Source organism: Phoca vitulina, unplaced genomic scaffold (genome assembly GCF_004348235.1).
Source record: "Phoca vitulina isolate PV1807 unplaced genomic scaffold, GSC_HSeal_1.0 scaffold25, whole genome shotgun sequence".
Lineage (NCBI taxonomy): Eukaryota > Metazoa > Chordata > Mammalia > Carnivora > Phocidae > Phoca > Phoca vitulina.
The window spans coordinates 39,713,118-39,740,464 of record NW_022589728.1 but is presented as its reverse complement, the minus strand read 5'-3'; the positions used below and the strand labels follow the sequence as shown (position 1 = coordinate 39,740,464).

Sequence of the window (27,347 nt, the reverse complement as noted above, 5' to 3'; positions counted from 1 at the left end):
TTGAGTAATTGCCACAGATATGCAAATGTGTGGCTGTGTTGCTTTGCATTGCTCAGAGCACTACAAATTGCTGTGACACAGTTATAATTTGATTTTCCCTCTTGACCTTCAAAGCCTAAAAATTTATGATCTGGCCCTTTATAGGAAAAGTTTGCAACTCTTGCCCTAAACTATAAACTTTAGTGTATAAGATTGGAATTTTTATTTCAAGGTACCCAAATTTACTCAGTAATTGCCTTTCAATGTTCTACTTTCCCCTGGCATTTCTTTGGTCTTATATGGACTGGGGTTAAAAACAAGTCTATTATTCTTTATATTTAATCACCAAAATTTCTCTTTTTCATCTCTGTGCCTTAAATGAAACATATTCATGTAAAGATTTTAGAATTTCATTTCCAAAGACATTCAGTTAAATATTGCAGTATTGTAAGAAATAGTAATACTTTACTCTTTATGCCAAAAGTCTATGTGCTTATAGAGATAAGCATGTACTGTATTAATATGCAAGTTATGTATCAATCAGTTAATCAGCAAAGATTTGTTTGACAGGTATAGGTGAATTATATAAGGGAAGTGGCTTGAAATGAGGTTTTGAAGGATGCCTATGAATTTAAGGTAGATAAGGCTGGGGCTAAGGTAACATCAAGGCAAAGAGAACAAGATTTGTAATGCTACTAAGCTGTCAATAGGATCACATAGTTGGGAAATGAAAGAAATTCAGTGGCTGGAACACAATTTGGAGAAAAGTGGCTGGAGTTGAGTCAATAAAGACCTGCTGGCCCAGGCTGAGAAGGCTGTTTTATATGCCACACAAAGGAGTTTCCATCTTATAGGCAGTGAGGATCCATTTTAGATATTTATACTGTAGAGCCAATGTGATTGGATCAGTATTTTAGAATACAGACAGCACTCCCTAAATTTTTTTAATGCTGTGAATATACCCCTGCATGTCCTATTTATAACAAAATTTTCCTTGAGGGGAGGATATATAGACAATGCCCTAATTACCCTAGGAACTTATATGGTATGTAAACTTTTGTGAGCAGGCTGTTAAATAAACTGAAATAATTTCAAGATTTCAGAAGATTAAGAAGTTACCTATAAAGTAAAAAAATAATCTGTCTGGCCTCTCCTGGGTACACAGAACTACTTTAAGACCAAACATAATATATATGTTTGCATACTGCACCAGTTTTATATATGGCTTATAAAAACTTTATAAAAACTTGAGATAGACGTTTAGTTATGGACCCTTTGAACACATGTAGATTTTCTTTTCTTAGATATTTAAAAAACAATGTTTAATGCTTAGCATTTTTTCAATAAAATTAGTGTATTTATTTTGAATGTCTGTAAAGAATTTGACTAAAACTATATCTCACTTTAAACATTGATTTAGATATATAATAAAAATAGTTTTCCAGGTAAAATTGTTTCACATTTACATGGACCTTTATATTTGCCACATTATTTTCATAAAAATGATCTCATTTCATTCTTACAATAATCTCTGTGATATATATAAAAGAATTCTTTACTCCATTTTATAGATTTGAAGTCTATATCTCAGATGGATGATCTGAACATACTCTTCCCTGTAGAGGAAAGGGAGTATGCTCTGTGATCAGATAGAATTGCATTCAAATCTCTGCCCTTTTCTTTGTTAACTGTATGTGCTTGGAAAAGTCACTTAATCATTAGGAAACTCAGTTTTCCCAGTCGGAGTTAATTGTACTTGTCCCACAGGAATGTTACGGAAATTTCTTTCTGATAATACATGTGACATGCAAAGCGTAGTAAATGGGAAGTGCTGATATGATTATTGTTGCTAATATTAATCATCATCATTAATAAGGGTCCAATACCCATTATTCACATTTTTTTTTAAAGATTTTATTTATTTACTTGACAGAGAGAGACACAGCTAGAGAGGGAACACAAGCAGGGGGAGTGGGAGAGGGAAAAGCAGGCTTCCCGCAGAGTGGGGAGCCCAATGCGGGGCTCGATCCCAGGACCCTGGGATCATGACCTGAGCCGAAGGCAGACGGTTAACGACTGAGCCACCCAGGCGCCCCTATTCATGTTTTCAAAACCCCAAAGTTCTAAAAAAAAAAAGTTCTGCAAAATTTTTCCCCAAGTTTTGCATAAACTCAATTGAGGCAAAACCATATTTAACATGACATGGGACTATTTATATAGTGTTTACTTTTCTAGTCAGTGTCAATAGTGATAAGATTTTGCTATGAAATATTAACGTGCTATCTCTACATTCCTCCAGGATTGTTTTGTAATTACAGTAAATGGGACATATTACCTCTCTGTAATCTAAAAACCTTCAAGACACAACTGGCCCAACATTTTAGATAAGGACTATAGATATATATTATTATGATTCTTTTATTTTAATAACTTTATTGAGATGTAATTCACAACCATTAAATTTATTATTTTAAAGTGTACAATTCAGTAGTTTTGTAGCATATTCACAAAGCTGTGCAACCATCACCACTACATAATTTTAGAATATTTTCATAACCTCAAAAAAGAAACCCTGTACCCATTATCAGTCATGCCCCATCTCTTCTGCTCTCACTCCTAGCCTTACATAACTGTTAATCTGTTTTCTGTCTGTATAGATTTTCTCATTCTGGACATTTCATATAAAGAGAACAACAGGAATGATGTATTAATTGGACTTTTGTGACTGGCTTCTTTCACTTAGCATAATGTTTTCAAGGTTCACATGTATCAATATTTCATTCCTTTTTATGGTGCAATAATATTCCATTGTATGGTTATATCACATTTTATTCATCTATTCATCATGGATTGTTCCACTTTTTGGCTATAAGAATAATGCTGCTATGAACATTCATGTACAAGTTTTTATGTGGACATGTGTTTTCATTTCTCTTGGGTAAATACCTAGGAGTGGAATTGCTGGGTCATACGGTTACTCTGTGGTTTTGGGAGGAACTGCCAAACTGTTTTGAAGATGGCTGTGCACCATTTTACTTTTCCACCAGCAGTGTATGAAGATTCTAGTTTCTCTACATCCTCACTAACATGTCTTATCTTATTGTCTGTCTAGTGAAGTGGTATCTCATTGTGGTTTTGATTTGAATTTCCCTAGTGACTAATGAAATTTACCATCTTTTCATGTGTTTATTGGCAATTTGTTTTTAGTCGTTGAGGAAATCTCTATTTAAATCCTTTATCTTTCTAAAAATTGGATTATTTGCATTTTTACTGTTGGGTTGTAAGAGTTCTTCATTCTGGGTATAAAACGCGTATCAGATATATGATTTGCAAATATTTTCTCCCATTCTGTGGGTTGTCTTTTCACTTTCTTGGTCATGTACTTTGGAGCACAAAAGTTTTTCTTTATTCTGATGAAGTGTAACGTGCCTATTTTTTCTTTTGTTGCTTGTATGTTTGGTGTTATATCTAAGAAACTATTGCCTAACCCAAGGTCATGAAGTTTTACTCCTGTTTTCTTCTAAGCATTTTTTAATTTCAGTATTTACCTCTAGGTCTGTGATTCTTTTAAGTTAAATTTTGTGCATGGTAAACAGGACTTTGATGTAGGAAAGATGTTAAGGTTCATTGCCGACGGCCGAGAAAGAATTCTTGAGATGTCTTTGGTTTTATTAAAGCACAGGGATAGGACCCGTGGGCAGAAATAGCTGCACAGGGGTCATGAGGAGTGGCTGATTATATCCCAACTTTCAAGATGGGAGGGGGTTAGGGATAGTGTTAAGTCTCTAAGGAATTTTGGAAGCAAGGTTTCCAGGACCTTGAGGGGACTAGCTATTGTTGGGAAAAGGTCATTTATTATTGTCTGTTGGTGGGTCATATGCTTGGGGGATGATTGCCAACATGTATCTAGGTGGGGGGGTGGGTAGAGATAAAGGAAGTTTCCAAAGAAATTTGTATATGTTAAAGTAGACTTACAGGATCCTGGGGTCAGGCTAAGATTGCCTTTTGCCCTAGCAAAGTATTAACATCGAGGCAGTTGAGTCCCTAGAGGAATGTCGCTGCCTGTTTCAAGGACTTGGCGGTGGGCTGTGGGTAGTAAGGAAATTTAATTTTTCTTTTTGCCTTTGTTTCCCATGTCAGACTTCAATTTTATTCTTTTGCAGCACTATTTTTAAAAGACTATGTTTTCTTATTATCATGCTTGAGCTTGATTATTATCACTATTTAGAAACAGCCTAAAGGTTGCAAGCTATTTTTAATGATATGATTAGAATTAGTGAAACTTGTGTTCTCAAATGCTTGGGGTTAAATTTTGAGTTGGTGTTATTATTATGAGACAGTGGTTTGAAACCATTTAAACTTGATACTCTTATCTATTTAAGAGCAATTGCAATATAAAACTAGAGATAAGTTCAGTGCCTGGCACATAATAGGTATTCAGTAAATATTTGCCGAACAAAAATGAATAAATCATATATTATCTGATTGTTTCCTTTGTTACTTTTTAATGGGCATTTAGTTTAGAAAGTAACATATTTAAACAATTATGGTTAAATAAATACAATTATTTTTATAGGTTGACCCTGTATAAATTGCACTAACAGAGAACAAATTCAAATTGGTCTCTTTATATTCATACTCAACTCTAAAATATAGTGAACACATCCCTAACTACTTTTCAGATAATCACTATACAATAAACCATTCGTAAAGTGTGATCGGCAGAAATAATGTTACTATTATTACAGTGGAAAGGGGGTCTTTAATTAAATAAATGTCAGACACACTGGGTCAAGTAAATTTAAATAGGCTTTCCTATTACGGGATTTCTCAGAGCCTTGTTTTTGAAGGTGAGCCTTGTTTTTGAAGGTGTGCCTTATAAAAAAGGGGCCTGGGCATGATATGCAACATTTTCTGAGTATATTTGACCAGAGAAACTTAATTCAATTGAATGTATAACAGACTTAGCAAACCAAGAAACGCCTCTTGGAAAAAGCTACCGCAGTGATTTTATTTTGTGGGTATTAGGGCACTGGAGGTCATCCATTTATAATGTTTCCATATACTCTACTTTGAATTCCAGTAAGAAAAAGCAACCAAGAGCATTGTTATTGGTATCTGGAATTGAATTTGCCAGGAATGCAAGCACAGCTTCCTCAGTAAAGATCTTGCCTTTGGAAACATCTTACCCCTTGGCAGCTCTCCAGAGTTCAGACTTGGCAGCATCAGGGACACAACACAAGGTGTGTTTATTTGATTTAACATTTGGCAAAAGGTGTTTTGACTTGTGGTTTGTTTTCTTTCACTTGTTTTTCTTGTTTTGGTTTGTTTGCTTCTGGCAATGAACTTGAGTTTGGAATGTAGTTCTTTTCTTATGGAAGACAGTATTACAATGGGGGAATGATTTTACTTATATTTTTTTTGTGGTATTTGGGCAAATCCAAGTAAATAAAGCAAGATCCATAGAGCTATAAATCTATATCTGATTTATTTTTTAAATCATTTAGTATTATTGTCTATTAGGATTTGTTTCTACTTTAAATACTTGATCTCTCTTGTGTTTGATACACTATGATACTTTGGTACATTGCTATATTTTGCTAGTTATATTTGGATTATAATCAATGTCTCTATATAGTAAGTAATGAACAGATTAAGATCTTCATAAAATGTCATTCAATGTCATTTTTAATCTTTCTTGATTAATTGGTATATCTGCATTCACCTGTTTTGTGGGAAGAAGAAATATGTTATACAATCAAAAATATGGGCCCCCATTATATCTCTGACCTTATCTTTTGCTGTCCTCTTCCACCTCTTCCTCTGCTCAGAATTTTTCAATGGCTCTCTGTTTCACTCAAGATAAAAGCTAAAGCTCTTAAACTGGCCTATATGTCTCTGCAAGAGATGGTTCCTTGTTACTGCTCTAATCTCATCTCTAATCACTTGCTCAGCCATACTGGCTTCTTTGTTGTTCTCTGAACATGCCAGGCATGTTCCCATCTCAGGGTTTTTATACTATTCTCTCTACTGAATTGCTCTTCCCTAGATACCTGCATAGCCCATTTATTTACTTTCCTTTGGGTCTTTATTAAAAGATCACCATTTAAATGAGATCTAACCTGGTTACCATCCAAATATCCCTGCTCTATATTTTCTACTTAGCATTTATCACTATATAATAAACTATATATTTTATACTTATTTGTCTTGCTTATTGTCATTATCCTTCACAAGAATGTCAGTTCCTATGAGTGCAGGTGTTTTTGTTTGCTCTGGTTTTACTCTGTCTCTAGCAACTAGAGTAGTTCTTGGTCCTTGATGAGTGAATGAATGAATGACCAGTTAATTTAGCAAACATGGTAAGTGTCTCACGTGTGGTGTCCAAATGGAGTGTCTCTTCATCGGAGCGGGGGGCGATGATTGGGTAGAAGCCGTGGCATAGGGGGTGAAAGGATTCACCTGAGGCAGAACAAAGGAAACAGAAGTTTATTGAATATACTGCAAGGGAGAGGTGGGCAGAACAGCAGAGGAGAGGCTTTCTGCAATGAGGTGGTGAGTGGAGGCTGTTTTTAAAGAGGGAAGGTGAGGAAGTATGCCCGCCTATGGAATTCTCTATTTTGGTATCTGTGCCTAATTGTAAGTAGCCCATTGGTCAGTTAGGGCCTATGGGTATTTTGAGGTGGGTCTCCTGATGGGCCTTTCTATATTCCATTGCTCAAGCCTGTTTGCCTAAAAGCTGCCTCTGCAATACAGGGATGAAATACACAGTTCCTGCCTTCAGAAGTACTGTTTGAAGGGAGATGGATGGTTACAGCAGCCATCTTACTACAGTGTTGTGTTGTGGTGAGAGTATGAATACAAAGCTATCATCACGTGGAGAAACAGCATTTGAATCAGACTGTGTTGGGCTCATGGAAGGCTTCCTGAGAAAGGTAACCTTTTTTTTTTTTTTATCAGCTGGAATAGCCTAGGTTATGCTGTAGGAACAAACAAGCCCAATTCCCAGTGTCTCAACACAACAAATGTTTATTTCTCACAGAGACTACATGTCCAAAATGTGTTGGTAGGAAAGCTCATGTACTTCCATGATCCAGAGGCAGCAATGGGAAGAGAGTGGCTAATTATGCACTGGCATTTAGAGTTTTATTGGTCAAAACAAATTTCAAAATAGGGACTGTGAAGTGCAATATTGTCTCTACCCAGAGGGAGAGGAAAATTGGAAGATATGTGAGTAGAATTAATGAATGTTATACCTTTCTACTGTTTTAAAGGAGTATAAGATATCTAGGTAAAGAAGTATTTGAAAGTATTTCAGAGAAAGGAAGAGCATGGGCAAAGGCAGTAAGCTGTTACGTAGTGTGATAATTTCAGGGAACTGTAATTCAAAGTAGTTAGAGCACAGTGTTGGTGTGGGATAAAGATAGGTTAAAGAGATCAGGGGGAGAACAGGGGTTAGATTATACCAAACTATGGGATTAGAACTCCATCCTAAAGGACATAGGGAAACATTGAATGATATAATATACTTCAGGGGAATTTCTTGATTAAACTTAATTTATGGAAGATTATTCTAGAAGCAATATGGGGCATGGTTTGAGGGGAGCAAGACCAGAAACAGTAGGACCAATTATGATACTAATGCAGTAATGCTGGTGAGACTGCAGATGAAGGCAATGACAGAGAAAATGATAAAGGAGCGGAACAAAAGGTAAAAAGGCAGGGAAAGTATATACATGGGGGTGGACTTCAGGGCACAGAGGGAGCCATGGTGGAAGACAGGACACTTCATTCACTGAGATTATAGTAGAGGTAATGGCATGAACAGTGTCCGTACCTTAGCATGTGTGTGTGGATTTATGTTTGGTGTGTGTATAAATGTGGATGTTGGTGTGTAAGCGAATGAGTTAGAATAAGCTTGCAAGTGAGCGATTCTTACCTAGTGATCTGTATTTTCTTTGTGACTTGGAAAACCAGCTCATGTGCCTAGAATAAAATGAAGGTGGGTGGAAGACTTCAGGAGAGCCCTGAAAATTGTAATGACTACTGAGTCCAATGGGACATACAGCCAACTTGGGGTAGAGAAGTTGCTGGGAAGTGTTATGCACTTGTAAAAAATCAGATTATACATTTTACTGCAGAAATTGCTTTGGGAAGCTCAGTTGCTTTTTCTTTAAATTGTTTAGAGTTCAGTAATAATTAAAAAATATACATTTGAAAAGACTTTTGTGTATGCTGCTAAAATTAGAGGGACTCATGAGATATAATCTAATTCCAGCCCCCAAATTTTGGTTAATGTTATAATAAGGACCCAATTATTTCATAACAGAGGGAATACAGATTTCTAAAGTAGTTACCCAGTGCTTTTATAAAATCATTCTTTTATGATATGCTTTAAAAGAAAGTAGTATAATGTGACAGTGAAGTTTAATTTTTGAAAAGAAGATAGAGAAATGATTGGAATACTTGTGATATTTTTCTTAAAGGTTTTAGAAGACATTGCTTGGAATGTTCTATAATTTAAAGGCTATTCTAAAATCATGTTTCTTGTTTGCCGTTGTGTATTAGACCTGGGGTTAAAATATTTGGGGTGCTGGGGTGCCTGGGTGGCTCAGTCGGTTGAGTATCTGCCTTTGGCTCGGGTCATGATCCCGGGGTCCCGGGGAACCTGCTTCTCCCTCTCCCTGTGCCTCTCCCCCTGCTTGTGCTCTCTCTCTCTCTCTCTGTGGTCCAATGAATAGGTGAATAAATCTTAAAAAAAAAAAAAGAAAATATTTGGGGTGCTATATTTATTATTGCAAATTAAAGTTTTGAGACCTTGATGATAGAATCAGTTTTATATAATATCAGACTATTTCCCTAAGAGAACCATACTGACCTGCTCAATGCATGTGGTGGGAATATAGATACATATGGATATAGGTATATAAATTTCATATATGTAAACTTAGTACAACTTAGTACAACTCCTGAGGAGGGAATAACAAAGAATTGATGGGAATGTTAACCTGAAAAGATTCCTTTCTTAGATTGGAGGGTAATTTGGAACTCTTGACAAAGATTAGAGATAACAGTTATTAGTTTTAAAACTGGGGACTAGTGTTTAAGCCTGTTTGTTTGTTTAGAAGCCTACCATTTTACAAAGTATTTTTGAGTACTGATTATGTGCATATACTGTAAGCATGAAAGTGGTACTCTCTTACTCCAGAATTTCCAATGCTTACTGACAATAAAAGAGCATGTGTAATTTGGCATCTTAAAAGTTAGTCCAAAGATACTTTTGTTGAAGCCACTTAGCTGATACTAGAAGATAGTTAGGAGACCAAATAGTAGCAGAAAAGTGTACAATTTATATGTAATTAAGTTAATACAGGCATGGTATATTCTGAGGCAATTCTTATACTCTAAGAACCTTAACTATAAAGGAGCTCATTTACTTTTTAAGTGAATGTGAGTTCATCAAGTTCAGGGGTTTTTTGTTGTTGTTGTTTATAAAAACCATTTGGACTGTGTGGCACCTCAACAGTGAGTAACTGATTAAACCAGCATGACGTAATGATACTAATAACATTTAATGAACACTTACTATGTGAGAAGCACCATGTTAAGTACTTTATATATTTAGCTATTTAATTTAGTGCTCACAACAGCAGTATGGGATAGGTATTCTTACTGTGCCCATTTTAAAAATGGTAAGAGCTTAGCTTGGTAAACAACTAAAAAGTGATAGAACCAGAAAGGAAATGAATTAAAATAGACAGGAGTTAACCCACCCTTTATCAGGCTCATATTCTATAAGAGATAGAGAATTTATAGTAATATTTTAAAACTCAAAGCATTTTTAATTGTTTATGATAACTAACCATAAAATATGGATGATTTAACTTAATGTTCTGAAAAAAATTTACTCAAAAACATGTATTGAGTGTCTACTGTGCGCCACAGTTTTCTAGTTGTTTCAGGCTCTTAGTATATAAAAACAAAGATCCCTACTCTTGTGGTACTATGTTCTAGTGGATGGAATTCAGAAAATAAACAGTAGAGTAAATTTAATATGAAAAAGCCTTTTTAAATATTTTTAAATAGTTGATAGATCTAAGGTAAAACAACTTTTCTGTTGCAACGCTGATAATCTAATTGTTCCCCTCATTTTGTAGTGCCTACATCAAATCATGAAAAGGATGAAATATTGATTGTTATGAAATGGTCATTTATTTTAAATAATTTGAGATTAAATATTATTGACCATTATTTTGAAGACATCTCTCCCTCTCCTCTCTCCTTATACACTGAAGATGCAGCATTCCAAGAAAGCAATTAAATGTCATTTGTCATTTGTAACAGAACTTTGTTTTGTAAAATTACAGACCTGGGTGATCTATGGCTAAAATGGAATGAAAGTGAATTAAAAAAAGTCTTCAGACATATTTTTCCTATGAAGGACACATTTAAGTGTAGTCTTAGCACCTTAAAATAACAGGAAATGCTCATTATTGAAGATTCAATTTTGCTCTTTTTGTTCAGCTATATCGGTGTGTCTTTATGTGTGTATGAGAAAAAGAGGAAGGGAGAGAATAAATATGAGAATGACTTATGTCAGGGCTTCCTAGGTGCCTTTGTTACAGTAGCTTTTCAGAATCCTACCACTGTAATTCCAGGAATTGGCTAAACATTTACATATATTGTTAAAATAGAGGACGCTATTTCTCTCTGTCTTGGGTTTCTTCTACTTTCTCTTAAGCGATCTTAGTATTGCTATACAGGATCTTCCTTTATGTATGCATCTCCAGTAGACCACTCTGCACCGTTCTATTTGGTAGGCCATCTTTCATTAATTCTCTCTTATGAATGCTTTAAGGAGTTAAATAATGGATACGGTTTATGGACTTCATTATTGAAGTAGTAATGATGTGGTACAGTGAAAAATTAAAATGTTCAATCACAAGGTCATTAACAAAGAATGAAAAATAATTAAGGGCAAAAGAAGAAAGAAGGTTTTAAGATAAAATCCAAACTTGAGTATAAGAAGACCACTGTGTTGAGAGAGACATTGGAAAGATTTTTGCAGAGGATAGAATCTGTATTAAAAGAAAAGTCCAGTTCTGTTAGTAACTAGATTTTTGCATAGAAGAGATAACATGGAAGTCTTTGGCACGGGCTGTAAAAAGGTTTTGGAAAAAGTAGAGGTAACAAAAGTGACAAAAGTAGTTAAAAAATGAAGAGTAAGGAGTGTGATACATTAAGGAAAAATATGGTCCCATCAGAAATTATGATTATGGCCAATAAATGTGAAAAAGTTTGAGAACATTTTTTTCTTTATTAATTGCTTAAGGCATTTTATTCATAGACTAAGAGTTGCTTACTTTCATGAAATCCTGTTTTCTGATCTGAGCTAAACAGGGCAAGTTTAAAGGCAGGGGCTCAGAGGAGTTCATAGCCTTTTTGCTACATTCATTTTTAAATGCCTTATTTGAAAGAGGATGTCCTAGTTTATGATTTTCATATTTTTTTCCCTTTTAGAAAGAGGCAGATGGTATGAAAACTGGACTCCTTTATTTAAAGGGAATGTTGATATTTATAACCAAGCTTATCTCCAGCAAGATTTGTTTTTTGCAGCTGTTCCAGGTTGGAAAAAAATATTATATTAAAGCTCTGGCTTGTTTTTCTTTCCATATTTGGGGGGGGGATCTTCAGAATGTGAAAAAGTGATGTTTGATTTTAAACATGAATGCAATGTAAACTGTGATTTTTTCCTTCTATATGTGAATTTTCTGTTTGTATGCTGTGATGATATTACTCTTTTTGTTTCACTGATCTATTTCCTAGATACATCACACTTGAAAAATAATTTACTCATCATTCTCATATCATCAAAATATTCTAAGAAGTATAGTAGATTTTTATTAAGAGTTAGCCTATTTTATTAAACAAACCATTTTCTAATTTTCTATTTTGATATTTTAGTCATTTTCTTTCTGCCCAGATCATCTTCCCTGGGAAGTTAAGGGTTTTTGTTTTGTTTTGTTTTAATAGTTATGTTAATTAACATCAGATACATATTTTTCTTTTTAATTTTCTATTCTTTGCTTCTATTTTTAATAGAAGCTGCTGGACATTTCTGTGGACATAGTTTAGTAAGTTCTTTTTAATAATTTAATTGAAAATTAATTTTATTTTATCCCTAAACTTAATACACAGAGCTGTCTATTTGGGCACATGATAACACCAGAATGAATATCTATGCTTGTACACACATAAAGTCTTTGTACATATTTGTTCTGTATATGCACCTACACATACACATTTTTTCATAAAGAAGGGTGTTTTTGTAGTAAATATATTGATTTATTGTGACTAAATGTGGTTACTGATTTATGTAGTGATAATTTACATAGATTGTTTGTCAAATTAAAGCAAGCCCCACTGTTCATCTTCTTGAATATGAAATTTTATGCAAATTATGATTGTCAGACTTGTATATTTTCTTTTTAATAATTGAAACCAAAACTTTTATTTAAAAGTTTTTATTGGTTGGGCACCTGGGTGGCTCAGTTGGTTAAGCATTGAACTCTTGATTTGGGCTCAGGTCATGATCTCAGGGTCGTGGGATAGAGCCCTGTGCCAGGCTCAGCGCTCAGCACAGAGTCTTCTTGTCCCTCTCCCTCTGCTCCTCCACCTCCCACCCCCGGTCATGCTCTCTCTCTCTCTCTCAAATAAATAAATAAAATCTTTTAAAAAAAGTTTTTATTGCCTGTTTTTCAGCACTTACAGTTAAACTATTTATTCTAACATCATGAAGACTAGCATATTGCTAAATCTTTGAAATAAACCATTACTAGTGCAAATAATTTATTTCCAGAGAGTATCTGACTATTTTCTGAGTAAACCCTTTAAACTTCAATCTTTAATTCACAAAATTATCACTCTCTCTCTTTAATTACATAAAACATGAATACCTTTAATTGATTTTATCAGTTCAGTTTATTAAACATCTTTTATTATTTCCTTAGTCTTTATAATGATACTCATAGTTAAAAGTGTTAAGTGAAGGATATGGGAATTCTTTGTTGGTTATCACTTCTATCTTTTTATAAGGAATGCTTTTCATGCTAGTATGACAGTTCATTGCATAAATGCCATTCTTTCCTAGCATGAGTGTTTGCCTAAGGTAGGTTTAGTAAAAATTTAAATGCAATTCTCAAAATTAAGAAACAAATTGACATGAAACACTTAGTGAAAGGTGTTAGCATTCTGTTGCTCTGTCTTCTCACCATGTAACAAAGAAAGTGGTTCTACAGAAGGTATGAAACTGTGCAAGTAAAATCATGCACATCACTATTCCTGGTTTTCTTGTTATTGCTGCATGATCCCAATGGATACCTATATGAGTGAGCATTTAAGGACCATGTGACTGGGGTTGTCTATATTCATTTTCTACTTCTTTAGCCAGGAGATCCAAAGTATGTTTTTCAAATTATTTGAAAATAATAAAGATGAAAAGATGTTTTTTCAATCAGTACCTTACATATCTGAATGACATATAAGTTCAAATACAAAGATCTGGGGCAGAAATAAAATGAACTCTTTTATTATATGACATGGCTGAAGGAGATGCTATGTTTACTCATATAAATATAGAAGTAACAGTGTATAAAAGAAAATGAAATAAAATATATTTGTAAACTATATTAAAATAGCTGACTTTTTTAATTCAAAAAACATTTATGTATTTCCTGTGCTTGTGGCCTTTCATTATGAACATCAGTGATCATCATTCTATTTGTTCACGGGGGCAAGTAGCAAATTGCTGACAATAATCATTCTCTTTTGGAAATATCTTCTAGAGGACCTGATTCAGAGGTAAAATGTTAACTTATCTGAAGGAGGATTTTATCAACACTGTTGAAAATTGGCCAGTGGGAAAGAGAGAAAACTTGCAGAGTACTAGTGCCATTTTATGGTAGAATAAAAATTGATTCTAAAATAGAAACCACTCAAACGTATGTTAATATAGTGACATTTTAACTTATTAATAAGAATATAGTTTAGGAAAGGATTTAACATTCTTCTGCCTTTAAAAATAATTACTAGTAATAACCTGCATAGCTATGTTTAACTGATTCAGTAATTAGTTATCAGATGACCCATTTCCAGGTATATATTAATTAATTTTCTATCGCTGCATAACAAATTACCATAAAGTTGGTGACTTAAAGCAACAACCATTTATTAGTTCCCAGTTTTGTAGGTCAGAAATCCATGTGGCCTGGCTAGATTCTCTGCTCAGGGTCTTACAAATCTGAAATCACACCAGAATGTTCAAGGCTCTGTGGAAGAATCTACTTCTAAACTCATATACATTGTTGGCTGAATTTAGTTTCTTGTGATTGTAGGACTGAAGTCCTCTTTTCCTCTTAGCTAACTGACCTCCTTCAGGCCACTCATATGTCTTGCCACATGGCCCTATCCAGCAGTGGAGAGTTTCTCAGGCATCAAATCCCTTTCAGTTTGAGTCTTTCTAACTTCTCTGACCTCTAAACCAAGATTTAAAGTGCTCTTATTATTAGATGAGTCCCAGCTCGATAATATCCCTATTTTAGTCAGCTGATAACAGACATTAATTAAATCTGTGAAACTTCTTTTGCCATTTAATTTAACATAATCATAGAAGTTATATTTCATCATATTCACAGATTCCACCCACACTCAAACTTTGATTTACTTTGTGCTCCAAGATCACCTCATTATTTTTGTAGCTAATACAAGGTCTTTCTTGCTTTACCCACTTAACATTTTTGTATTTACATTTGACATATCACTTCCTACATCTCTGCCATTATTATCATAGTTTTTTCTTATCTGGGTTTAGGATAGACATAGGGAATCCACACACTGAGATTTCTATTTTTGAAAAGCAACTTGTGAATATTCCAGGCAAAATTACTCTGGGTCTCTATTGGACATTCAAAACTGTTTTTGAGAAATCACACAGTATCCCAGTTAATTGCAAAAAGCTGTAATATGTTTAGGAATTGATGTGACAGAAATATAGGAATGAATTATCTTATAAAGTAATCAGACAACAGACTTTGAGGTACAGGTTAAGCTTGGGTGCAATACTAGGGGGACATGACAAAAGAAAAACAGTATAAAGAAAGACAAATACAAGGTGGTTACTGAGCTGGCCACAGCTGCATTAGAAAACATAGATTTGTTTAGTCAAGTGGGGAATCTCCAGACATGCTGTACAGAACCAATTACAGTTGACCCTTGAACAACATGGGTTTGAACTGTGCATTTAAAATATATGGATTTTTTTCAATAAATACAGTATTTTTTTTCTTTTTTTTTATTATGTTATGTTAGTCACCATACAGTACATCATTAGTTTTTGATGTAGTGTTCCATGATTCATTGTTTGCAGGAATAAAGTATTTTTGCTAGCTTACTTTATTGTAAGAATACAGTATATAATACATATAACATACAAAATATGGATTAATTGACTGTTTATACTGTTTATATTAATGGTAAGACTTCCATTCAACAGTGAACTATTAGTGTCAAGTTTTGGAGGAATTAAAAATTATACATGGAGTTTTCACTGTGTGGGTTGGCACCCTAACCCCTGTGTTGTTCAAAGGTCAACGTAGCTGAACTGAGAAAGAGAAAGAAATTTATCTGCCTGCATCTTCCTCTCTTTTGTTTCTCATTGGTCATCCTCTCTTTTGTTTCTCATTGGTCAAAGCTCATCTCATGGTATGTTAACTGTCCTTGTACTTTTCAGATTGTTGTTGGGGAAGTCAAATCTCACACTGTGTGATCTGGGGCTTCATTAGAATCTTGGAGGTGGTGGGAGGAGCCAGGCTTTCTTTGGGTGTAGGAGTAGGTATTCCTGTGACTGTGGAGGTGGTAGTGGAAGCTGTGCTTTTACCTTTACACCCAGAGGAAGTCAAGACAGACAGTGGTATTAGATGATGAGTTGAAGGTAATGGCTGGTGTTGACCATTGGGCAAGGACTGAGGCTATAGTAGGCAGTGAATCTGGGGAAGCGCATAAGTTGGGTCTAACATAGGATGATTTCTAGCAATTGCATCTGGATAACTTCTTTAAAGATTCTTTATCATATGTAAATGTGCCTTTGATAGTACCTAGGCCACAGTTGGAACTCATTGAATGTTTCTAAAGTTTAATTTTTAGGTAATGTAATCTCCTTGGTTCTTAGAGTCTCTTCAAAATTGGGATTTTTTTTCATTGACAGGGAGATAATTCAATCATAATTAACATGAGAAACAATAGATATCATTCCTTTGGATACCTTTGTTAATTGAGTCTTAGAGTTGTACTGAAAAGCATTGATCTTATGGATGTATTGCTTTTCAAATGTGAGTATTCAACCAGGTCAGTATTCTTTGCTAGTGTAGACAAAAGCCAGTTGTCTAAATTTCACACAATTACAGCATTATTCAGATTAGAATTATATTACAAATATTAGAAAAATATTTTCTTATTGTCACTTATTTTGTTGTCATTGTTAGCAAGATCAGGGTAGGGTAGAACCCAGGTTCTCTGATAAGGCTAGTTGAACTATCCAAAGAACCCCAACTAGGATAAAACAAACAGACACCTAAGCACATCAAAATTAAATTGTTGAAAACAGGGATAAAATAAATCTAAAATAGTCACAGCAGGGGATGTATATGAAGTAAGGAAAAAAATACATTTGAAGAGTGTTCTTCAATACTATGCCAACCAGAAGACAAAGGAGTGACATCTTTCAGTACTGAAAGAAAATAGAATTCTATACCGCAAAAATATTCTTCAAACATGAAAGACAAAACAAATACTTTGTATCTAAGAAAATAGCTGAGAGAATTTGTTGCCAAAAACTTGCACTGTAAGAAATGTTAAAGGAAGTTCTTCAGGAGAAACGAAAATGAAACATCAATCTATACAGTGAATTAAGAGAACTGGAAATAGTAAATATGTTGGTAAATATGAAAAACATTTTTCTCACTTCTAAAAATTTTAAAAATATACTTGATTGTTTAAAGCAAATATATTGGCTATGACTTATTTATTATACATGTAGCTGTAACATGTAACTGTATGTGTGAAATTATATATTTCGGGGTAGTGTGAGCTTTTAATGTTAAGTCATATTAAACTCTTAAGTCAAATTAAGCAGACCCGGCATTGGCAGTGTAGCCATAACTTTCTGATGTTAGTAAAAACAAAATTGGCGACTTGAAATTAAATCATGCCAAGGTTTTGATACACTTGTCTTAAGATATTAATGACACACTTCAAAAACATTGATACGAAGTGTCCAGATTCTCAGATGTTTGTTGCGTGAGTTTTGTTTAGTTGTGTGTATTTTTTTTTTTCAGTGAATGTCTGGCACGTTGCAATCCTCAAACATGTGATTATCTTTGTTGTATTGGCATATTCAGTGACTTGTACATTCAGCAGTAGCGTTTGAGCAAGTTTTATCAGCAAGCAATATTTTCAGTTAGTAAATAAGGTTTCAAAAATCACGTAAGAATGGATTTAAACTTGCGAATGTAAAGATTGAACTTCAAGTCACTGTAGCTTTAGTAATTGCTTATTGTATTAATTTAGATGTTAACACTGCACGTGCTGTGCATATTCTGATTTTATTAAAATAAAAAGTTGAACTGCACAGCCTCCTTTGTTGTTGTCAATTGTGGTTTATTATTATAGGTGAAAATGAAGTTGTGCTCTTGCCTGAAAAAAAAAAAAAAATGGCCCAAAAGATTGGGGAAAGGGAATGGAAGTTTACTGTTGTAAAGCCTTACATAATATGTAATGTAGTAGCAGATTATTTGAAGATAGACTGTGATAAGCAATATTTGGACATTATAAATTCTAGAGTGACCACTAAAAATGCAAAACAAAGAGGAATAATCACAAATTAAAGGGGAAGGTAGAATAGAATACTAAAATATGTTCAATTAATCACAAAGCAGCAGGTAAAGAAGAACAAGGAAAAGAATAGATGGAACAAATGGAAAATAAATTACATGATAGTGGATATAAACACAAACATAATTCCATTAAATAAAGTGATCTTCACACTCCCATTTATTTATTTACTTATAAAAAGATTTATTTATTTATTTGAGAGGGGGAAGGGCAGAGGGAGAGAGAAACTCAAGCAGACTCCATGCTGAGTGCAGAGCTTGATGCGGGGCTCAATCTCAAGACCCTGAGATCATGACCTGAGCCAAAACCAAGAGTCAGTCGCTTTAAACCAAATATTTTCAGATTGGGTAAAAAAGCAAGATCCAACTGTATGCTATTTACAAGTCCAATTAAATACCTCTGTGCAAGCAATCTCAGTTGTATTTGTCTTCCTTGTTTCTACCAGATAACCAAATAATTTGATATTTTGATGCTTATTATTAAGAAGCATGAATATATATATTATATATACTGTATATTTTCCCTAAATAGTATCAGTTATTGATTTGAATGTTTTTTTATTTATTTGAGAGAGACAGAGAGAGAGAGCACAAGTGGGGGGTGAGGCAGTGGGAGAGGGAGAAGTAGACTCCCCACTGAGCAGGGAGCCCTACCTGGGGCTCAATCCCAGGACCTTGAGATTCATGACCTGAGCTGAAGCAGATACTTAACTGAGGCACCCAGGTGCCCCTTGAATGTTTTAAAATGTTATGTAAATGTATTAACAGGTGTATCATTGCCCACAGTTTTTTTAAAAGATTTTTATTTATTCATTTATTTTAGAGAGAAAGAGAGAGTGAACGGGGGGTTGGGGGAAGAGGAGCAGAAAGGGAGGGAGAGGTAGGGAGAAAGAATCCCAAGCAGACCCTGTGCTGAATGCAGAGCCCCAGGTTGGGTAGATCCCACAACCTGAGCCAAAACCAAGAGTGGGGTGCTCAACCGACTGAGCCACCTAGGTGCCCTTCATTGCCCACACATTTTAACTTCATTATATTTCATTGATGAATGAATTGTGGTGTACATATAGGACTTTGGATTTTTTTTTCAAATTTTTTTTATTTTTGCTGTTATTAAGTAGCCTTTTTAATATTTTGTTCACATAGAGGATTGTTTCTCTAATTCATATAAATTCAGCAGTGGAATTGATGGTTCTGGTATATACATATCTTAGATTTTACTAGACATTCTGTAGCACTCCCCAAAATGCTCATTAATTACTCTTATTTTATTGTAATAATCTATTCTCTTAAGGAAGTTCCGTAAGAGGTTGCATATATTTTATAGGTATTCATACTATTTATAGATATTTAAAAAATTTTATTACTATAGTAATTATGATTTTTGTGTATAGACTTTATAAATTGTAACTTCGCTGAGCTTTTATGAAGAATCTTGTACAGATTCTAATAATTTGCCTGTAGTTTTTCTCTGCCCCTCCCCAGTCATATTATTTGTGAATAATAACTTTTTTTTCCTTTCAATCCCTATGTCCTGTCTTCCCTTGTCTCACTATATTACCTGGATTTCTGATTACAGTGATTACCTTTGTCTTGTTCATGATTTTCACTATTAAGGATAATCTTTTCTCTTTCTGTTTGCTACCTGTCAACACAGTAAGAAGGTTCTTTTCTATTGCTATTTCCTTCCTTCCTTTGTCTCCTTCCTCTCCTCCCTCCCTTCGTTTCTTCTTTCTCTCACTCTTTAAGAATCAATGGATATTGAATATAACTTTTTTTTCCTGTATCTGTTGAGGACTTCCAATTTTTTTTCACCTTAAATCAGTTAACATGGAGAATATTATTAGTGTATTATCTAGTGTCAAACTATCCTTTCATTTTTGTTATTAGCCCAGCTTTATTGTGGTAAATTTTGTTATTATGATTATACATATTGTATTTATTTTCTAATATTATATTTAGGATTTTTATCTCTCTCATTATAAGTGAATTTGGCCTATGATTTCTCATTCTCATAATGTCCTTGCCTTGGTGTCATTGTAAGGGTTTGTTAGCCTCATGAAATAAGTTGAGAAGTGTTGTACCTATTTGTATTTTTCAAAATAGCTTATCATTTTATGGGTCTGATATAGCCTGTTTATATGGATTTTCTGTCTCTTGAATGGTTAATAGAATTTACCTGTAAAACTATCCAGTCTTGTTGTTTTTGTTTTGTGTGTATATCTTTTACTTTTTAAGGGTAGATTTTAAAAACTGATTGATTCCTTTAAATGAATTTTGTTCTGTTCAATTTTATGCTACCATTACCTTCTTGAACTGGTATTAGTAAATCTGTTTTCTAAGAAATGATATTTTATATTAATTTTTAAATTTATTGATAAGAAGGTTTTTTTTACAGTATCCTCTTGTTAAATAATAGCATTAGTTGCTGAATGTTTAGCTATGTTCCCTTATACATTTCTAATACTATTGTACCTTTTTTCTTGTTCTATCACAAGAGTTTTTTCCATGTTCTTATTTTTCAAAAGATCAGCTTTTGTCTATGTTGATCATCTCATCTCTTTTGCATCTTTGTTTCATTGTTTATTGCTCTTAGTTTATTTAGTTATTTTATCACTCCTTGTAATTTGGGGGACTTTACTCCTTTTTTTCCTAGTGTTTTCTTTTTAGTTAAATTATAAATATAATACATAAAACAACATGATGCAAGAGTGTTAGATGTTCAGTTTTCACAAAATGAACACTCATGTAAACAGAACCCTATAATTTCTTGGTAATTTGCAGTTGAAATGTTTTAATCTCAGTAATCCATAACATTGCTGGGAATGTAAAGTCTTTTATTGCTTTTTAACTATTCTAAATCTATATCTTCCATATTTTCACTTGATAGCTTTTCTTTAAATATTTCTTTTTTGTGAAACTGAATGCTCTTAGGTCAGCTATCAAGCAATGCTTTGACATCTTTTTAAATGAAATGCTTTATAAAAGGCATTACAGGGGCACCTGGGTAGCTTAGTCCGTTAAGCCTCGAACTCTTGGTTTTGGCTCAGGTTGTGATCTCGTGGGTCATGGGATAGAGCTCCGTGGTGTGGCTGCACACTCAGCAGGGAGTCTGCCCCACTGATTCTTTTCTTCTGTCCCCTCTCACTCTCTCTCTCTGGTATAAATAAATAAATCTTTAAAAAAAAGGCATCATATATTTTATAGAATAGGAATTAAAATAGGCAATGGGAGATAGAACCCAATACAAAGTAGAATTTATGGTTTTCTCATTTGTGTTTTGGTTCATATCTGGGGTATTTTTTCTCTATTGATCCATTGTTATAGAAACATATGTATATATATATATACTTTCAGGGGCATCTGGGTCACACACTTGGTTAAGCATCCAACTCTTGGTTTTGGCTCAGGTCATGATCTCACTGTCATGAGATTGAGCCCCACACCGGGCTCTGTGTTCAGCATGGAGTCTGTTTAAGACTCTCTCTCCCTTTGCCTCCCCCTCTATCTCTCTCTGTCTCAAATAAATCTTTTAAGAAGAAGAAATTTACTTTTGTATTTTTGCACTTTTTTCTCTATTTTTGTTTATTTACTTGTTTCTACATAGTAGAATTATGTTAGTTAATAACCCAGTGCTTCTCCCCATTAACCTATTTTCTCAGTTTTTAAACTCAATACTTTTTATTGTATTTCTCTGGCAGTATAGTTTGGTGGTTTTAAAAATGAGCAATTTGCATCATTGTTTCTAAATATAAGTTTTAATAACACAATCTGTTTGAAAACTAGCAGTCTGAGAAATCCTTATATTAGTGAAATGGTAATGATATAATCACATGAGACTTCAATATAATGAATGCATTTAATGCAACTTCTGTGAAATTGGATGTGTACTAGTTATTTTTATACTTTTGACACTTATTTACTAATAAAGCTATTTTTTAGTAAGTCATACAGGATTATGAAATTATTAGAAACAAAATAACCATAAAGAGCATTTTGATGGTTGCCTTGAGATGTTTATTTCCCCTTATATACTCAGATTAACTTTACTTCTGTGTACATATCTTTCATTGGTTTTAAAAGATATGTTTAAAATATATGTAGTATTATTATTGGGCCTCTCCAATATGCTTGTTTCTACGATTTGTTTGTAGGCATGAAAATACTTATCCTTAACCTGATACATATGATCATGTACACTAGTTTTTTCTAATTTGAAGGAAATTTGGGAATCATTTAAGAAGGGAAATAGCATGATTTTGTCAAGGTCATCCAATCTTTTTTTTTTCTTTTTTTTAAAGCCTGGGCTCAACTAAAGTTTTATATGTTCTGGCCTGGTATATTAACACTGAATGTTTCTTAGAAACCATCTATGTACCAAACTAGGGTTTTCTTTTCCAGTTAGCTTTTCCTAAAGTTAGCCAAAGAGGAGAGAGAAAGAAAAATCTAGGTGATTTTTTCGAAGTTTTTAAAACATTTCTATTATTGAAATATAGTTGACATACAATGTTATATTAGTTTTACTTGTACAATATAGTGATTTGGTAATTCTATACAATATGCCATACTCATTATGGTAAGTGTAAGTACTATCTGTCACCATATACTGTTATTACAATGCTATGGACTATATTCCCCATGCTGTATTTTCCTCCCCATGACTTAATTATTTTATAATTGGAAGTTTGTGTCTCTTAATCTCCTTCACCTATTTTGCCCATGTCCCTACCCCTTTTACCCACCCCCTTTCCTCTGTAAGCAACTGTTTGTTCTCTGTATCTATGAGTCAGTTTCTGTTTTGTTTTGTTTTTTTCAGGTTTTTGGTTCATTTGTTTTGTTTTTTTAGATTCTACATATAAGTGATATACTTTTGCTCTCTCTAGATGGACTTAAGTGACTTTCCCCAGGGTGTTTTTGTTGAATTTGAAAATCTAATTACTTGAAATAGGTAATACGCATTGAAATGACTAATAATTAGCATAAGTGATAATTGCCATAAATAATAATTGCCACAAACTAAAAGGCAACTTACTGAATGGGAGAAGATATTTGCCAATGACATATCCAATAAAGGGTATCCAAAATATATAAAGAACTTATACAACTCAACACCCAAAAAACAAGTAAGACATAAACAGACATTTCTCCAAAGAAGACATACAGATGGCCAATAGACATATGAAAAGATGCTTAACATCACTCATAATCAGGGAAATGCCAATCAAAACTACAATGAGATATCAGCTCACAACTGTCAGAGTAGCTAAAATCAAAAACACAAGAAACAAGTATTGGTAAGGATGGGGGAGAAATAACCTCTTGCACTGTTGGTGGGAATGCAAAGTGGTGTAGCCACTGTGGAAAACAGTAAGGAGGTTCCTCAAAAAATTAAAAATAGAGCTACCCTATGATTCAGAAATTGTACTACTAGATATTTACCAAAAAGATTACAAAAACACTAATTCAAAGGGAGTTATGCACCCCTATGTTTATAGCAGCATTATTTACAATAACCAAATTATGGAAGCAGGCCAAGTGTCCATCAATAGATGAATGGATAAAGAAGAAGTGGTATGTATATACAATGGAACATTATTCAGCCATAAAAAAGAACGAAATCTTGCCATTTGCAACAATATGGATGGAACTACGGAGTATAATGCTAAGCAAAGTAAGTCAGTCAGGGAAAGAAATACCATATTATTTCACTCATATGTGGAATTTAAGAAACAAAACAAGTGAGCAAAGGAAAAAAAGAAAGAGAAAGAAACCAAAAATCAGACTCTGAATTATAAAGCACAAACTGATGGTTACCAGAGGGGAGGTGGTTAGGGGCATGGGTGAAATAGTACACTTATGATGAGCACTGAGTACTATAGGGAATTGTTGAATCAGTATATTATACACCTAAAATAATATAATATTGTATGTTAACTATACTGAAATTAAAATAAAAGGTTTAATAAAAAAAAGTGTGAAAACCATCATTTTCAAATTTTAGATTAAGTGATGAATCAATATACATACATGTAATTGCACAATATAGATCTTTATAGATCTTGAATGTTAGCAATTCAATATATGCACTTTTCCTTTTTTATGTATGAATATTTATGTGTACATTGAAATGACACTTTTAGTTGTCTGTTTAGAATTCCATTAACCCTTATCTTCAGAGAACATTGATTTTATTCCACTAGCTATTCCTCCGGAATGCAAACATATGCTTATGAGAAGTAGACCCCATGGCCAAGTTTAGGGATAGGCCTAGTTGTTTTAAGAGCAGTCTCATTTTTTTTGCCCATAGAGTGGAGCACTTGTCTGTAAGGCATAAAATAATGTGATTGACATCTGTGGGGTATTTAATATTTGATATTACTATTACCCTCAAGTTGGTCTACATTAGCATAGGTTAATTGCTTGTTAGATTTAGTTCAAATGGGCTTTTGTCCATTGTTTCTTAGGAGATCTACAAGTTAAAAAATCTTAGGTATTAACTTTTTATTACAAAATATTATACAAAAAAATAAACATGACAAATTTCATTGATAATAATGCTGATAGATTTGTCACTGTTAGAGAAGAAAGTTACAAATATAAATGTGGAAAGGGCAAAACTACAATGAATTGTGTGGCATTGGATTGGAAATTGGAAGCACTGACTTCACACCAATATGTATGTTCCCTAGCTCTGTGCACTGACAAGCTTGGAAATGGTATCACACATTAGCAGGCAGCATATCCTGTCCCCAGATCTTTATGGCCAAATACTATTCCTCACTGAAAGGTAACTGGGCTCTTGGGAGAAATGGCAGATTCCAGGGCAGGATCAGGGAGAGTGTAAGATGAACCTTGAATATTTTATTGTGCCAGAAAATAACAGGTGTTTAAAAAATGATGGCAATATGTCAACAAGATATAAATCACTTGAAGGACCTTTCATTGGCTAAATCCAGGACAATTTAAGCATCAAAATAAACAAATGATATAAATAAATTTTAACCCATTGAATAAAACAGCAATTTACGAGTACATACTGCTATAAACACAAAAATGAATAAATAAATGGGGAGAAGAAAACACTTTTTAATACCATAGAATATCAGCTAATAAATGTAGAAGGAATGATGAAATTAGAAAATCATCATGTGACAGCTGTATGAGTATAATTAATTCAGCACAAAACATCAATAAATCCTAAACTAGTAGTTGCATATTTGAGGAAGAACAGGATATTTTATATAATTTCAAAGTACCCCCAACCAAATACTTATTAATTACAAAGAGGAAAAGACTAAATTCACAGTGGGGAAATCAGGTAGATTATAATCTTAATCAAGTGATCAAAGTTAACACTACCAGTTGAGGAAAACATGCAATGAGAAGAAAACAACATTGCTTCTGTGAAATTCCTTGAGTTTAGTTAGAAAATAAATGAGATAGAACATAGGAAAAACAAGTCAGTCTTTGGGACAAATGAGAAATTCAGGTTGGTCATACACAGTTAGAATGATGCTGGATATATGATCAAAGAAGCCAGGGCTAGGGATATAGGCCCTTGATACATATATTCAAGGGAATGAGATACCCAAAGGAGAGCATATGTGGAATGGATGAAGTATGGGGAGCACCAGTGTTTAACAGGCAGACTGAGGAAGAGTACATATGAAGGTGGTAAAGAAGAAATCAAGATGGGAAAGGGGAGAATTGGGACAGTGCTGGCTGGGAAACCAACTTAGTTTCAAGACCAAATACTCAGTAGTGCCATATGTCACAGAGAGATTCATAAATGAGGACAGTTTGTCCCATAGTACAATCGGATATCGTGGTATTGTCATATCTGCAGCAGGTATTGTCTAAAATAATCATTTGTTTCCTGAAATATAAGTTTTCCAGAAGATGTGCCATTCCTTCCCTCTACTGCAACACCTTATGAATGACAAAACTAGTTGAGGTACAGTGGGTTGTGAATTGTACTTGTGTACTTTATAGTTAGGGCAATAGTGTATTGGGGCAGGAGTTGGCCCACGGCAGTCCTGGTTCATACTTGCTGTCCTGGTGTCACAGAGTTCCCTTTCACTCTCAAAATGTTCTGGCTGGGATGGTAAATTATATGGTCACCCTATTTTAGGTCTCTGTTGGCAGAATATTCCTATCCTATATGAAGCTGGGGAGCTGATAAGCATGTCTCTTAGCCAGTTCTTGACATCTTTTATTGATCAACCAGAGGCTTATTCACTTCCCTTATAATCCTTCTAAATCAGCTTTCCAATAATCCGTCTATTTCACCAAACTTTACATGAAATAGAGGCTTCATGAGATGATAATGTGCAAATTTGAAAAAATATTGGTCAAGAAACATTGGAAATGACATATTCAAGTTCTCTTTAAGAGATCGACAAGGCACAGGAAAGCTTTTCAGTAGACTTCCCAAAGTTGTTAATATATTGTCTTAAAATGACCATATTTGGGGAACTTGGTTCATGTTTGCTTCAATGTAAATACATGCAAACTAAGAAAAATAAAAACTTTTAACTTCAAATAAGTCAAACTTGGTTATTGTGATTTTGTTAGATTTAGAGTGTATCAGAACATTTCATCTACACTGAACACAGATATATTGGACGTTCCCAGTGAAATGTGTTTAAACCTTTGGGCTAAATAGAAAAAAATGTACTTTTTGTCTGTAAACCTTTGTCTCTGGTAACTTACTGAAAGCTCTGAATCATAAGAATTCACTAATGTTACTTGAGAATCAAGGAAAGGGAGTTCATATTGAGAAATTATGATAATATATATATATGTTTATTTAGGAATTACAGAGATAAGAATAGATGCCATCTGAGATGTTTGCATCTAGAACTTATTGTTTTCCCTCATCCTTTAGCCACCAGTTTTTGGTACCATCTGGACAGAATAAAACTTTTTATTATCTGTATGATAATTGAAACAATCTTGGGTTTCATAAATTCTCCTAAAATAACCAGTTTAAAGGGATTATAAGTATTGAAATATCAAGGCTCGTGACCTTTAGGTCTATAATCCTATTTTCAATTACTCTTTGTCTCATCAGAAAAAAACAGTCTGAAGGTGTATTAGTTAGCGGTCAAAGTAGACACAAAACTGCCTTTTCTCTACCTCAGGATCATTGAAGCCAAACATACACTTGCTTCTCATTCCTCTTGACTCATTAAGCTCTTAGCATGCCGTAGTACACACTGCTGCCTTACTGGTTTTATACTAGAATTGTAGATGTCCTTGCTCTTTCAATATGGTTGAATATGTGTCTCTTCTTCTGTCGGCACTTTGTAATAGTAAATACAGCGTTTGCTGTTTTGTTTATTTGGTACCATATTATTGTAACCTTAGAAACTTTTTGACAGTACAGTTGACATAATAAAGTCCTTTATTTCACTTGGTCTTAGC

General features: G+C 33.9%; 1 protein-coding gene across 5 annotated transcripts in view; it reads left to right on the top strand.

The window, feature by feature from the left end:
- Window positions 1-27,347, top strand: part of TRIQK (triple QxxK/R motif containing) — an 84,615-nt gene that overhangs the window by 5,203 nt on the left and 52,065 nt on the right. For 2 of the 5 annotated variants that reach the window (XM_032421689.1, XM_032421688.1), the window contains exon 2: window positions 5,063-5,222. The exons of 2 other annotated variants lie outside the window; for them this stretch is intronic. Coding sequence is in view for 1 of the 3 variants with exons in the window: in XM_032421687.1 (XP_032277578.1) it covers window positions 6,783-6,914 (132 nt within the window). In the remaining 2 variants the exon portion in view is untranslated. Of the gene's footprint in view, window positions 1-5,062; window positions 5,223-6,735; window positions 6,915-27,347 lie in introns of all 5 variants that reach the window. One more of the 5 variants, XM_032421687.1, reaches the window with a different exon arrangement.